Consider the following 16,273-nt stretch of genomic DNA (forward strand, 5'->3'; position numbering starts at 1 on the left):
TGCTAAGGATAGAACTGCCAGGCCAGAGAAAAAGAGGAAGGCCTAAAAGAAATGGATGCCTGAAGGGAGATTTCATGAAGAATGGCAACTGAAAGCATCTGAGTGCAGTCCAGCTTGAACAAATATATCAGATTACACCACTAGAGCACAACCAATTTGGTAAATTTCAAAACTTGTTGTTTCCTGTAAGAAACATGGCTTCATTTAAAAGAAGTGAACATTCTTACCTACAAAATACCAGACGACGGCAGCAACTCCTGCAAAAAGCAGAACAATCAGGACGGGAGCAATAAATGAAAAGATATCTGATAAAAGGCCATTCGGCTTCTCCGGGTCCTCAGGGACAGTCTTAATTTTTGGAACCTGTTAAGGACAAAAAGTTAGAGTTGAAATACTCATGGGGAAGAAAAACACTACCTGGAATCATTTATAATGCAAGTGAAGTGAAGCTACCTGGGAAATTTCTGGTCATTGTTACACTAAAAAGCTCAACTTGCTTTTATTGAGTTAACTATAATGGAAGCAGCACATAAAGTGCTACATGTCATGGAGTATAGAGTTATATTCAGACACTTTTAAACAGATGAGAAGGACAAAATTACTTAGTCATGACACGGCACCTGGAAATGCAGGTGTTGCTTGTGAAGGGTGTACAATGACATTGTTGTTTGTTGAGCGGCTCGAGGATACAAGAGAGCTTTTCTAAGATACTCATCAGAGGCACTCGTACTTATTATCTCTGACCACGCAGTAAATCTGACTGGAGCATCTCAATTTTCCTGCTTCTGACTAGAAGCTTTAATTTAAGAAGTCTGGCTGGAAAAGTCTCTGAAACAGATGTGAGTATGAAAGGAAGTATGACAGAAAACAACTGAGCAGAGCAACTGCGAATGCTGAACTGACATGACAGGCTTGTCTACTGAATTATCGACCAAAGAGGCTTAGCTCCACTTAGTTGACCAAAGTAATCCTGACATAATGCAACACACCAGAAGGTCTGTAACACTGCTTAAGTGACCAAACAAATACCAGAGTGGCATCCAGAGATGGGCAAACAAACCTGAAATAGTGAGGAGTGAAAAAAGCAAAGAATTACTGACTACAGACAATGCATCATTATTGATGAACAAGAAAGAGGCTGGAGTAGCTCTGATGAAACAAACACACATACATATATTCTTAAATCTGCAAAGTCCAATTTAGATTCATGGATGGTCTTACTGTATCCTGGCAGCACAGGGCACAAAACAGGATCCAACCCTGGACAAAGTGCCAGTCCATGCAACTCTAAACACTTTCCTAATAAGAAAGACTCAAATATCAGGTTATTAACCATTCTGACTTAATATAAATGACACGAGAGGGGGATTTTACCCATAATAACTGACCAGAGAGTGTTATAAGCAGTTTTACTGTTCGAAGGAACTGTTAATACTACTACAGAGGAAAACAGACAATGACCACATCAGGGTTTCACAAAAGAAATGGCAGATGAAAAGTGTCTGATTTTTGACTCATAACTGCTCAGATTAAATTTTGATACATATTGTAGAAAGATAGATTTTAGTATAGTAGGTGGGATCAGATCAGATAGATAGATAGATAGATAGATAGATAGATAGATAGATAGATAGATAGATAGATAGATAGATAGATAGATAGATAGATAGATAGATATGAAAGACACTATATGATAGATAGATAGATTTTAGTATATCGGGCAGGATAAGATAGATACATATTTATTTTTTAAATGACCTTTATTATGACCATAAAAAAAATATTAACAATATACACAGCCAAAAGGCAAACAAGTCCAATATTCAGGATAAAACAAAAAGGTATATATCAGACAACCACCACTACTCCCCCTTTACATTCCTCCTACTCCGCACATTAATTAGAACATATTGTTGATGCCCACCAAAACTTTTCATTCCCAGTTGAGCACCAGTTTGCCCCCCTCCACAGCACACAGTACCTGTTTTGTCCCCCACATGTCGCTGAACATTTCTAAATTGTTTGTAAGTTTATGATACATGAATTCAAGTTTCAGTCGACTTTTAGTTAAAACTTTGAAGAGCAGCACAGCGTCAGTCCCCATGAGGTTTTTCTCTTGGTTGATAGATAGATAGATAGATAGATAGATAGATAGATAGATAGATAGATAGAACTTAATTTGTCCACGGGGGAAATTTGGGTTTTTACAGAAGGTCCTTCAATACATACTGTAAATAGGTAGATAACTAAGTAAATAAATAAATATACACACATTTGAGTCTGAACAAACACCAGAATGACAATAAAGCAAGAAAATTCAAAAGCAAGAAAATTTCTGATTGACAGTCCCAGTGAGGCATTATGCAGGTGTATTCCTATTGGTATAAAGGCCCCCAGTCGTGTTTCCTGACACACTTCTGCTGAATGATTTGTTAGCTGAAAGTCCTCAGTGTTGCTGGGTCAGAGAGAGGATGTGCAGTATTGTTCATAATGGCAGTCAGTTTTGTTTAAATTCTCTCTTTTGCTATGACCTATAGGGGGTCCAGAGTGCGTCCCCTTTCAGTCATGCTGTTGATTTTGTGGGCCTCTCTGAAAGTGATATTACCAGCCCAGCACACCACATCTAGAGAACTGCACTGGCCATCACAGAGTTATACAAGATATGAAGGATGTCACTTCCCGTATTAAAGGAACAGAGTCTCCTAAAGAAGAAGAGTCTGCTATCTCCTTTCTTATAGAATTCTTGTGCGTTCCAAGACCAGTCCATCCTGTCATTAATGTAGACCCCTACGTACTTGTAGGAGTGGACCACCTCTATATCCGCTCCCTGAATAGTGTCTGGACATAGAGGCTCTTTGGTGCGGTGAAAGTCAATAAGCAGTTCTTTGGTTTTGCTGATGTTTAGTTGCAGATAATTATCTTTGTATCAAGAAACAAATCTTTGAAGAGCAGCACAGCGTCAGTCCCCATGAGGTTTTTCTCTTGGTTGATAGATAGATAGATAGATAGATAGATAGATAGATAGATAGATAGATAGATAGATAGATAGATAGATAGATAGGCATAATGCAGATGGATTTTGCAGCAGATCCAAATCTGTCTATCGTGAATATGCCCCATATGTACAAAATGAAACTAAAAGATGAGAGTTACTTCTCTGCTTTACATCATTTCAAGGCAAATTCATCAGCTCATGGTGGCAAAAAAGAAAATCAAGAATAAAAAGATGAGGGCTGTTGGTTTGAGTACATTTATCACAGCTCATGTTCTGTACTTACTGAAATAACAAAGTGACCTAAAGGACAGGAGACAGGACTGGTGACAGCGGTGTGGACAGTTTAGATGCAGAACAGTCATTACAAGAGCAGTGGACATAGTTTCTAAAATGTGTGGCTTCAGTTATGTTTTTTGCTTATTATTTTTCTGTAAAAAAATGAGATCTTTGTTACATATGAGTGAAAAAATGGGAACTAAGCTGCAGTGCGTGCAGTCACCTTTTTTGGTTTTTAAATAATTAATGTAAGGTTGCTCTCAATAACAATAATATTTTAACAGATTAAATAAACCAAGTCAGGGCACTTCAAACCGGATGATATCTATTAATCTTAGAAAAAACTGAAGTTTAAATTTATACATTACAAAAAACCCTGAACACAGCTGATGTGAGAGTGATTGCTCAGAGAAGCTCCAAACTAGCCTACCTGACCAGAGGAGCTGTAACTCCCTTCGCAGACGCTGTGACGGAGGACCGGGGAGGTGCTGATGCAGGATGACTGGCCAGAATGACCTTAAGATGCTTCCTCTGTAACCTACTGACTCACCGACTGCCTGACAAGAAACTGTTCACCATTGGCAGATAACTTAAGGAGAATGTTTTTACCAATTAGCCCTGAGTAAATTTAAATGTCAAAGGAGTGGATAAAACCGTGATGTTGCTTTGCATTTGATAGTCAGAAAGGGTGATCTGGGTGGCAGACTACAGCAGGTGTAGGACAATGGAGATAGTCAGTGGCATTATGGTTCACGTCCTATCTGTGTCCTTTTTTATTTCGATCTTATATATGTGTGGTCTATAATAATATGTGCAGAAGAATTATTATCAATACTATGTAAATAATAATCAAAAATTGGTTTACAATTACTAAAATATGATCTCTTACAATAGATAAAAATATTGTTCTAAAAATGTACCATTCAGTCTTTATTTCCATTCTTTTCTTATGTATTAAGTGCCTTTATTTTATTTTACCTGTAGGGAAGCATAACATCTTTTGATTTTCTTTGAATTTGTATATCACACTTTAAACTCACTGCATTGCCAGTGTTCCTTAAGAAATCAGAATGAGTTCTGTTTCTATCCTGCATTGTACTTTTGGTTCATATGTCTGACATGGTGTTCCTGCACAATTATTTAGGTAGGAGTTCAAAGTCAACACTCCAGTTCACAAGTACACCATTAGTGTTTTATAAATGTCTTTGATTCTGTAATATCATGATAACCCTTCCAAGAGAAAAACAACATGGATAGCAAGCCTTAATTTACATTTATTTGTTTAGCAGGTAATTTTATCCAAAGCAACTTACAAGAAAGGTCAATATAGTCACATAAACAGCAGTCTGGGGGCTTTCGGGGAACAAGTGTTGCAGGACAAGGTTACAAAACTGATCATCACAAGTGAAGAGCTCCATAGAAAATGCAAGCGAGTTCTACTTTCTGGGTTCCAAGCACCTGCAGTCCCTGCTGTCATATATACATGGAGTGACGGAAATGTACGGAAATCTCCTTAAATGAAAATCTTCAATGTGCACTCTAATTACCTCTAAGTTGTTTGATTTGCAATTTTCAATTGTGGAGCAGAGGGGTAAATTGAGGAAAAATGTGTCTGGTCCAAACATTATGGAGGCCTCTGTAACAGCTAATGTCTGTTAGATGGGAGTTCACTAAAACAAAGAGAGTTTTCCAACGTGTCTTAATCGCATTGAGGGAGTCACAGCTTCAAATGGATGTGGGAAGCTCATTCCACTATCTAGCAGGTACACATGAGAAGAGTCTGGATTGAGATTTCATGTTATACTGAGGCGACATCATCAGACGCAATACATCAGCAGACCCAAGTTGTTGAGTAGGAGCACAAGGGTCTTCGTATGCATAGGTGTTGACCCATCGAATACACTGTAGGCATTTATCAAGTATTTGACCATAAAAAGTGTTTCTACAGGGAAACAACATAATGATCTGAAAAGAGAAGTGACTTGTGTCCACCTCAGTTGGAAGGACACCAGATGTACCACTGCATTTTGAATTATTGGTGGCAGCTTAGCGACACAGGGAGGTAACTCCTGCCACTGAGAGCTGCAATAGTCTGGACATGACAAGACCAAAGCCTGGACCAGGAGTTGTACTCATTATTGGTAGAACAGAATAAATGACTACTAAACATATCAAACAGAATTATTTCTCAAAAATACGCTGACCAGATAATGACTGCTCATAGCATCTTTGAACACTTTGCAATAAGCAAGAGGCTACCATTAACTTTGTGACCATTCTAACCCAGTGTAGCAGGCCTGAAAGACAATTTAATATTCAATCACTGTTCAAAGTGCCTCCAAGACAGCTTAACTGATCAGAGAGGCTGCAGGGTTGTTGTAATATGGTATAGCTATATCCTTCACAAAGAGTGTCTGACCAGATTTTCTCTGAAATTTGGCTTTTAAGTGACCAAATGGTTTTATCTCATTCAAACACAAGTTCTTATTACAGTTTTTAACACAAAGATACACTGATGAGAGTGATCATATAGAATGGTATTTTAAAATATTCCATTCATAAATCCCTTCATCCATTTCCAAAGGCATTTAGTCCGTTTCACTATCACTGACGTCCAAAACCCAGGCCAGCAGAAGAAGTCTCACTAGACAAGGGGCCAAACATAACATTCTTAAACCCACATAATCCAATTCAAGCCCACAGGGGTACAATCCCAACAGTACTGGCACCTATCCAGTGAGGCAGGCCGTTTCACCCCTCAAGGCTCAGCTGAGGAAGGGGCAGTGTGGCTGGTGGGCAGCCGGGATGCCTTCATGCTGGAAGGACCAGGGGAGGAAACGTGGCCAGAGCATTACCTCGCCCTAAGCGCTAGGTGACAGTCCCCCCTGGGTTGCAGCGGTGCCTCGGACTCCCGCAGGGCTCCATAGGAGTTGGAGTTTGATACAGCCTTGTTGGGATATGCGAGCTCTGCCAGGGGGTGTTGCAGGAAATCACACCCTGAAGTGCTGCAGGAAATGCATCGACGAGCACCTGGAGCACTTCTGGGTACCTTATAAAAGGGGCCAGCACACACTACACCGGCAGCCAGAGTCAGATGGGAGAAGATGAATCTTGCTGGAAGAAGTAGAGGAGAAAAGAGAAGAAGAAGAAGTGATTTGTGTATTGTGTGCTGTGCTTGGAGACTGTATTTGGCTTGTGGGAGACAGGGAAGACGTTACCCACAAGGAAAAAGAAAATAAAAAGTCCTGTGTCTTTTGCAGTTGTGTCTCTGCGCCGGTCTGTGCCAGGTTGGGGCGGGGGTGCCCACCTTTGACGTCCACACCAGTTAATCTAACAGTTTTTGGGAGTGTTGGAGATACCACCACAGGGGTGGAACAGTTTGGCTTTATACCAGGGAGAGGAACAAGTGATGAAGTCTCAGTATTCAGACAGCTCATAGAGTAGTATAGAGAAAAGCAGAAAGGACCGCATATGGTGTTGATAGACTTATGATAGAGTGCCACATCAAGAGGTCTGTTGGTTCATAAGAGAGAAAACGAGGACCAGAGATGTGTGCCCAGGATATGTAAGAGGGAGTGAGGACTCAAGTTAAAAGCAGTGGTGGGGTAACAGACATGATTCAAGATAGAGTTATGTCTGCACCAGGGATCTTCTGTAAGTCCTCACCTCGTTGATCTGCTTATAGATGCGTTGAGTCATGGGATAAAATTCCAATTCCCCTGGTGCAGACTTTTTGCTGATGACATTGTGCTGTGTAGCACCAGAAATTGAGGAACGGGAGAGGAAGTTGGAAGAATGAAGAAGGGCTTTGAAAGATAGAGGGTTGAAGAAAAATAGGAAGCAATCCATTAGCAGACCCGAGCAGTCGAGAAGGAGCAAACGACCCCACAAGTCTTTGCATGCATAGATGTTGACCCGTTGAATATTCTGTAGGCATTTATCAAGTATTTGAACATAATAAGTGCTGCTACAGGAAAACAAGTGCTCTGAAAAGAGAAGTGACTTGTGCCCACCTCAGCTAGGAAATAGATAGGTTTAATGATGATCAGGTTTCAGAAATTACCCTGAAGGAGAAGAGTGTATAAATGTAACTATCTAGGACCAGTGGTAGCCCAAGAAGGAAACGTAGATGCAGAGATGACCCATAGAGTGCAGTGTGGATGAAACAACTGGAAGAAGGAATCAGAAGTATTGTGTGATTGAAGGCAAGGTTTTTAAGACCAACAATGATGGATGGAGCTAAGACATGGGCAGTAAAGAGGGTGCAGAAGAAGAAGTTAGAAGTTAGTGGCAGAAATGAGAATGCTGAGATGAATACTGTGGAGCTACAAAGAAGGACAGAATAAGAAATGAGACAATCATTGGTACAACAAAAGTGGGAGACATGTCTATGAAAGCACAAGAAAGCAGATTGAAGTGGTATGGACATGTGATGAGGAGACACAAGGAATATGTGGGCAAAAGCGTAATGGGAATGAAAGTGTAGGGGAAGAGAAAGCGAGAGAGGCCAAAGTGGAGCCTGATGGATTAAGAAAATGAGGTCTGAAGGAAAAGGGTTTGACTGAGGAGGGCATGCAGGACCGAACTGTATGGAGAAGGTTGATCAAACACATCGAACTCACAAAAAGAAGAAGAAGAAGGAGGAAAATCATAGCCGATATGCAGTCAATGAGTAGGAGGATTTAAAGCAGGATCTGTAAGCCGGCAGAACTTACTACTGGGTCACCATACCACCCACCAGTGTAATACTCTGATATACACTAAGCAGCCAGAGAAATATTTAAAAATTTAGACGTGAGCGTCAGTAAGCTTTGCGCCCTTGGAACCAAGTTACTCAAACTATTCTAAAACATTTAATTAATCATTATCATTCTGATGCTGATCTTTCTGATTATAAAATAGGTCATTACGATAGCAATTTACAAGACAAATTTGTAATTAATTGCAGAATTATAGTATTTTAGGGTTCCTCTAGAGTGTCTCGTTCTCTTGCACGATTTGGCTCATAAACTAATCAGCACTTTGTCACCTCATAACAGGCCTAAGTGTCGAGTTTGGTATTTTTCCATCCAGCCGTTTTAGCTCTAGACAGTCTTCAAAAAACTGTGACACACAAACACACAGACAAACACCCATCATCGAGAAGGGAACCCTAACACATCGAAATCCGTCGAAAAACCAGAGATCGCAATTTTTAACAAATCTAAAGTTTTTGCTCCCCCCCGTACATAGATGATAAATTCTGGTGTGGGAGAGCACAAACCAAAAAATACCCACAGTTTTAACAGACTATAAAGCCATCAATATCATTTTTACCTCCCTAAAACCCACCTATTCCAGATCTAAGCCGTGGGATTTGGCAAAGGAACACACATCTGTTCCTTAAAGGAACATTTAAAATGTTATTCACAATACAATAAGAAATCAACGGATCATCAGCCAGGTATGCTGTAACTGTCCAGAGAGACCATAACACCATCTCACTGACCCTCATGGATGCTTCTCATGACCAACTGGTTGACCAATCTTAGATATTCGTTAGCCAAACAAACACGATGGCGTCCTCTAACCAGATATTTTATTCATGTGCTCTAAAACAGAAAGACTTAAACACCAATTGGCTAAACACAGAGACTCTGACCAGAAACACCTGATGAAGGCTGTACAGTCAAACATTGCGTCTTTAATTTTCTTTCCGTTTCAATGTGGCAATAGCCTTTAACTTTGTTTCTCATAAACAGCATGAGATTTACTTACACAGAATCTCTTTAACACCGTTTCAATGGCTGAAGAGGTAATCCAATACTTAACAGCACACTAGAGACACTTAGAATGACTGATCTTTCGTCTTCCAAGATAGAATAAACTGTTGGAGCAGAGAATCGCTAATCAGAATAAATTGAAAAATGTAGTCTACCTGAGAGAGCTTAAATGCAGCCTGAATGACCAGAGGAGTACCACACTGTACAACAAACCCGACACAGAATCTTAATACATTGTACCCGACCCCTACGCCCCTAAGGCACATTCACTAATCACAGAATGACTGAGAAAGAACCATTTGAACAGTTTGACCGATCCAACACAACTGATAAGGAGGACTGTGACACCGTCTGATATAATCATGCCCCCCTCTGTCCTGACTTCCTGGACTTAGGTTCAAGTTTCACTAGATTTTTGTTTTATGTAACCTGTGGTTATTTCCTGCTTGAATTGAAAAAGTTCAGTAGAGTTTTACTGACCACCTCTACAGTATAAGGCTGTTTTATAATGATTAAAGCAGTAATCTCACCTTCTTGTTGTCTTTTTTCTCTGTCGCCTTCTCTAAAACATTCTTACAGAAATCCTTCAGATGCTCAGATCCATTTTCTAAAGCCATGCCTGTATTTCCCCAGTCGAGCGTGGATGCAGCTTCTCCTCTCTTCTCACAGTCATTAAATCCACTGTTGCCACATGGTGAGAAGCCCTGGTGGACTCTGAAAACAAAATGTCGTAGTTCTGTATAAAAAAAAGACACAGACACAGAGAGAGAGAGAGAGATAGGGAGAGAGAGAAAGATTTCTGTCTCCTATTTGGCCGGTCAAGGTCTGCACAGATCAATACTGGATGTTTCCCTGCCCCTCATTTCAATGTTTGCTTTGCTGGAGATGAGCTGACGGTTGGAAGGTGGCAGAAGCTCCCAGGTGAGATTGCATTACAGGAGCACAGGTGCTGAGGTTGACAATTAATTAGCTCTGCCAACAGAAGCCCTGCCAAAAGAATGCCTTCGTTTAACACCGAGCAGGCAGCGGGAGCGGAAGACACTTGAAGACATCCATTCGAAACTACCTGACCCCAGCTGACCCTCATATATAACCAGCTTATTAGTTCAGAAACCACATGACAGAGCGCTGTGTGCATCAGGCAAATTAATCCTGGAGAAGTCTTCTGTGAGGCATGATGGTGCAGTGGTTAGCACAGCAATATGAATCCTCGCCTGGCCAATGCTGACAGTGATCTATGAAAGAAAAGGCTTTATTGCTTATCCTCTTGATCTTCTTTGAAAATATTAACAAAAAATCAAACCTTTAGTTGAAGTAAAATAATTTAAAAGAAAAAAAAAATTCTCATCCTAAATGAAATCCATCGCATCCTTCCATTTTGCCACAATTATAGGCACCTCCAGAAAGCCCTATGAGTAAAGTCTAACTGAAGTATGTTCTCATGCATATCTCACATTTTTAAATTCATCTGAGTGAGTAGGAACTCATACATGGTCAGCCATGACTTCCTGTTTCACTGGGGTGTAAATACGAGGTGACAGACAGGGCCCATTCCCTAAGTCATCCATCACAGTGGGAAAGACCTGAAAATGCAGCAATGATGTGTGACAAAATGGCATTGAGCTGCAAAAATGAGGAAATGGCTGAAAATGCCCATTTCGACTCTCAGGGTAATCTACTATATAATAAAACAGTAAGATGTGTATGTGGGTGAGTGTGTGTGTGTGTGGCCTGTCCCTCAGCACAATCTGATCGGTCAGTTCAGCTCTGGTGATGGATTTGAAAGAGGAAATGTGAGGGTGAGCCACACAAGGAGGAGAAAAGGCTTTGGAGCCATACTAAGAAAGGGACCTTCAAGGACGGGACTTATAAAATCGGGCAGGAAGTGTGGAAGGTGTCTTGAAAATAATGGCAGAGTCAGAGAAGCAGGCTTCACGGCAATGTGCAGAAGAGAAGAAGCGGCGGTCAAGACAGCTTCAGAAACATGCGGATACCGAGGAAAGGAAAGGCACTGAAATTACACGCAGGGTAAGAGAAATTGCAAATATTTTTAAGTTTTCTGTTGCCTGGAGGAGGGAAGAATCAGTTTAAATGAGGGTGTGTGTCTATATTGACCCCATGCACATTGAAGAGGACAGTTCAAGTAAGGAAAGAATCTCCAAGGATCAAAGCTGGAGAACTGCAGACACTAGTTGGGTCTTGGGATCAGAAAGTCTGTAACTACAATCAGACACCACCCACATAACCTCAAGTTGACTTGGAGCATTACCAGAAAAAGCCTCTGTTGCCATCAAACAACAAACTCAAGTGCCTACAGATTGCCAAACATCACTAGAGCGGCCAAAGGGACCGAGTTCCATGGTCAGATCAGATAAAAAGAGATCATGAGATGAGGGTTTGGTGCAGCGCATGCAGAAAAGTACCTCATCCCCATTGTAAAGAATGGTGGTGGATCTTTGATGTTATGGAGACTCGATCAATTATCTGCAGATACTAAATCAAAAACTCAACTGCCTCTTCCTAGAAGCTTAAACTTGGCCATGGTTGGATCTTCCAGATGGACAATGATTCAAAACACAAATCAACACAAAAATGGTTCATTCACCACAAAATCAAGATGTTGCCATGGCCTTTCTAGTTCCCTGACCTACACCCCATTGAACATCTGTGGGGAGAGCTAGAAGAGTATAATCCACAAGCCTGGACCTTGAAATCTGAAGGACCTGGAGAGATTCTGTATGGAAGAATGGTCTTAGATCTTTCGCCATGTGGTCTCCTAACAAGTATTGCAGGAGAAGGCATGGAGTTGTCATCTTGTAAAAGGAGGGGAGGTGCACAAAGTAGTAAATGAAGGGGTGCCATTTATTATTAAAAAATATTGTTTAATAAGAATTTCTTTTTCCTTCAAATTATTTTACTTTATTTTTGTTAATATTTTAAAGATCAAGAGGATACACAATAACTTTTTTTGCAGCCCATTTTGCTTTTATTTACCCATTGTGACCATATTAATGGAGGGTGGTTTATCATTATTGGTTTTGTTCCAACCATCCAAAGACTCTAAATTGTGGGGTATGGGCATGGGTGTGCCCAGTTCCCCTTGCGCCTGATGTGGCAGGGATGCTCATCAGTCTTCTAAGATCCTAAACTTGATTGGACAGATTTGTGCACATGGACATCATGCTGCCACGGGCTTCTTAACTACAGGTGAATGATTTTTGTTTCCATCCATCCATTTTGTGGCATGCTGAACTTAATTTTTAGATGTTTTTCAGATGTTTGCTCTGAGGGTGTTGATGGATAAGTATAGAGAAGGACAGAAGAAGTTTCCTTGTGTCTTTGTGGACCTAGAGAAAGCATATGACACAGTGCCTCGAGAGGAGCTATGGTATTGTATGAAGAAGTCGGGAGTGGCAGAGAAGTACATAAGAGTTGTACAGGATATGTACGAGGGAAGTGTGACAGTGGTGAGGTCTGCGGTAGGAGTGACAGATGCATTCAAGGTGGAGGTGGGATTACATCAGGGATCGGCTCTCTTTCTTATTTGCAATGGTGATGGACGTGTTGACAGATGAGATTAGACAGGAGTCTCCATGGACTATGATGTTTGCTGGAGGTGGAAGAGTTAAAGATGCTAAGATTTGCATTGGGTGTGATGAGGATGGATAGGATTAGAAATGAGTACATTATAGGGTCAGCTCAGGTTGGATGGTTGGGAGACAAAGTCAGAGAGGCAAGATTGCGTTGGTTTGGACATGTGCAGAGGAGAGATGCTGGGTATATTGGGAGAAGGATGCTAAGGATAGAGCTGCCAAGGAAAAGGAAAAGAGGAAGGCCTAAGAGAAGGTTTATGGATGTTGTAAGAGAGGACATCAAGATGATGGGTGTGACAGAGCAAGATGAGGAGGTCAGGAAGATATGGAACAAGATAATCTGCTGTGGCAACCCCTAACAGGAGTAGCTGAAAGAAGAAGGGAGTCTGAGCATACTTGCCTCATGATCAACCGATATGGCTGACAACTGTCTTGCTATCAACCAATACTCTGCACAGTTACATCATTTTTAAAGAACAACTATGGCCAACATGACAAGGATATGTAGAGCTAGGATCAGAGGGGTACATCGAGGGTTTCATTACCAGACACTTCTCTTCAGTCCATCTAATAATTTATATTCCTGATTTTTCCAAAACTAAGGAGAGTGAGATCCTACCATGACGGCTTTTGTGCCAGCTATAGCTGAGGTGCACTTAAAGCAGGCCAGTTTGAGGTTGAGGCCTGACATGGACATCTATGGGTTGTAGGTGGACACTTTAGAAACAGCCACACGTTCAGGGCCAGGATGCAAAAAAACTCCAGGCTGGAGTTGTACATTATTTTGGATTCTTTAACTGTTTAAAACAAAGCAATTCTTAAATTTCTTTTGAAAGCTTGACAAATTCCTGGCTTGATTTTTGAGGCTTTGTCATTTAAACAAAACACACTGCACTGAAGATGACATATACAATGAAAACTCTCCATGAATGTCTAAAAAGACAATGCCTAAGTTGAAACATGCTGACAGAGAGAATAAAACAAAACGGATGATGTATCTATGAGAGGAAACGGAGTGAGCACTCGGCAAGTAATGTCTGTTTGTTAAAGTCATGACAGCTTTTGCTAAAGAAAATTACAGTGCAAACCATTCCTGTAGCCCCACAAAAGGTAATCTCTCTTGACATAATAGATACATTGGCATAGGAACAATAACATTATATCATCATTATTCTGTATTATTAAAAAGATAGAGTGGCATGGTGCACCACTTATTAGGCCTGCTGCCTTACATACTTGGCATTCAGTTCCATTCCCTGCTTTTGTGCCCTGTGTGGCTGTCTTGTTCTTTCTGTGCCTGTGTGGGGTTTTCTCCACGCAATCCTGCTTTTATCCCACATCCCTCCAAAAAATGCTGGGTCAGTTAACTTGAAATATCAGATTGTCCCAATGTGGGTAAAAGTGGAACCTGGGATGAACTGGTGCCCTGTCCAGGGCTGTTCCCAGGACTACTGGGCCCCCATGACTCTGAGTCAGATAAGGTTGGCTATGTTAAATCATTATGATTGGTCTTGCCCTTATGTAATAGTTTTCACTTTGTTACTTACTGCTAGGTTTTTATGTTCAGTATTGCTGCTGGAGATAATTAAGTGCCTTGAGCATGAGAAAGGTGCTATATAATGCAATGTATTAATTTTATTGTTCCTATTATTAATTTCTCCTCATGCGTTGATCTGTCTGTCCATCTACAGTGAATTTAGAAAGTATTCAGACACCTTCACTTTCTGCACACTTTATTGTGTTGTTGATTTCATTTTAAATTGTAATATTTTCCATATTTGCCCATCAATCTGCACTCAATATGTCATAACATCCATCCATCTATTATCCAGCCCGCTATATCCTAACTACAGGGTCACGGGGGTCTGCTGGAGCCAATCCCAGCCAACACAGGTCGCAAGGCAGGAAACAAACCTTGGGCAGGGTGCCAACCCACCGCAGGGCGGACACCCCCACACCAAGCACACACTGGGGACAATTTAGAATCGCCAATGCACCTAACCTGCATGTCTTTGGACTGTGGGAGGAAACCTGAGCACCCGGAGGAAACCCACACAGACACGGGGAGATCATGCAAACTCCACGCAGGGAGGACAAGGGAAGCTCTCCTAATTACGAGGCAGCAGCGATACCCACTGCGCTACCGTGCCGCCCATAAGCCATAACAGCATAGTGAAGATAGATAGATAGATAGATAGATAGATAGATAGATAGATAGATAGATAGATAGATAGATAGATAGATAGATAGATAGATAGATAGATAGATAGATAGATAGATAGATACTTTATTAATTCCAAGGGGAAATTCACATACTCCAGCAGCAGCATACTGATAAAGAACACTATTAAATTAAAGAGCGATAACAATGCAGGAATAACAGACAATAACTTGGGGTGGAACTGAAGAATCACATAGTGTGGGGGAGGAACGATCTCCTCAGTCTGTCAGTGGAGCAGGATGGTGACAGCAGTCTGTCACTGAAGCTGCTCCTCTGTCTGGAGATGATCCTGTTCAGTGGATGCAGTGGATTCTCCATAATTGACAGGAGCCTGCTCAGTGCCCGTCGCTCTGCCACGGATGTCAAACTGTCAAGCTCCATGCCTACAATACAGCCTGCCTTCCTCACCAGTTTGTCCAGGCGTGAGGTGTCCCTCTTCTACGCGGTGGTGTAGGCAGCATAAAGAAGAGGTCACTCGTCACAACCGTCTGATAGAACATCTGCAGCATCTTATTGCAGATGTTGAAGGACGCCAGCCTTCTAAGGAAGTATAGTTTGCTCTGACCTTTCTTACACAGAGCATCAGTATTGGCAGTCCAGTCCAATTTATCATCCAGCTGTACTCCCAGATATTTAAAGGTCTGCACCCTCTGCACACAGTCACCTCTGATGATCACGGGGTCCATGAGTGGCCTGGGCCTCCTAAAATCCACCACCAGCTCCTTGGTTTTGCTGGTGTTCAGGTGTAAGTGGTTTGAGTCGCACCATTTAACAAAGTCCTTGATTAGGTTCCTATATTCTTCCTCCTGCCCATTCCTGATGCAGCCTACAATAGCAGTGTCGTCAGCGAACTTTTGCACGTGGCCAACTATGTTGGCTGAACAGGACCAGAGAAAGTACAGTCCCCTGCAGTGCTCCTGTGTTGCTGACCACAATGTCAGACCTGCAGTTCCCAAGACGCACAAACTGAGGTCTGTCTGTAAGATAGTCCATGATCCATGCCACCAGGTATGAATCTACTCCCATCTTTGTCAGCTAAGGAGCAGAGGTTGGATGGTGTTGAAGGCGCTAGAGAAGTCCAGAAACATAATTCTTACAGCACCACTGCCTCTGTCCCAGTGCGAGAGGGATCGATGTGCTTTGAGAAAGGTTTACAAATTTATTAAAAATCAAAAACTGAGGTCTCTCACTCATGTAAGTATTCAGTACTTTGTTGAAGTCCCTTTGGCAGCAGTTACAAGTTTGAGTCTTCTTGTTCAGACTTGGTAGGGAAACAAGTCAAGTCAAGTTGCGGAGCATGCACTGGTACAGTGTGTTGCCGCACCCTCTACATGATGAAACATCAGGTGATCCCGGTTTGCAACCCCCCAGGCAGACACGCGGTCCAGTCCCAGCATCCGGAAATGACCCTCTATCTGCTGCAGCC

The 16,273-nt window shown here is 41.6% G+C and overlaps 1 protein-coding gene across 1 annotated transcript in view; it reads right to left on the reverse strand.

Moving 5' to 3' along the window:
• Window positions 1-9,833, reverse strand: part of LOC120536975 (transmembrane protease serine 6) — an 87,553-nt gene extending 77,720 nt beyond the window's left edge. The window contains exons 1-2 of the mRNA XM_039765557.1: window positions 9,564-9,833; window positions 228-363 (exon numbers count right to left, since the gene is read on the reverse strand). Of these exons, the coding sequence (XP_039621491.1) occupies window positions 228-363; window positions 9,564-9,650 (223 nt within the window). The 5' untranslated portion in view covers window positions 9,651-9,833. The remainder of the gene's footprint in view (window positions 1-227; window positions 364-9,563) is intronic.
• Window positions 9,834-16,273: the final 6,440 nt, after the last annotated feature.

This window comes from Polypterus senegalus, chromosome 10 (assembly GCF_016835505.1).
Source record: "Polypterus senegalus isolate Bchr_013 chromosome 10, ASM1683550v1, whole genome shotgun sequence".
Classification (NCBI taxonomy): domain Eukaryota; kingdom Metazoa; phylum Chordata; class Cladistia; order Polypteriformes; family Polypteridae; genus Polypterus; species Polypterus senegalus.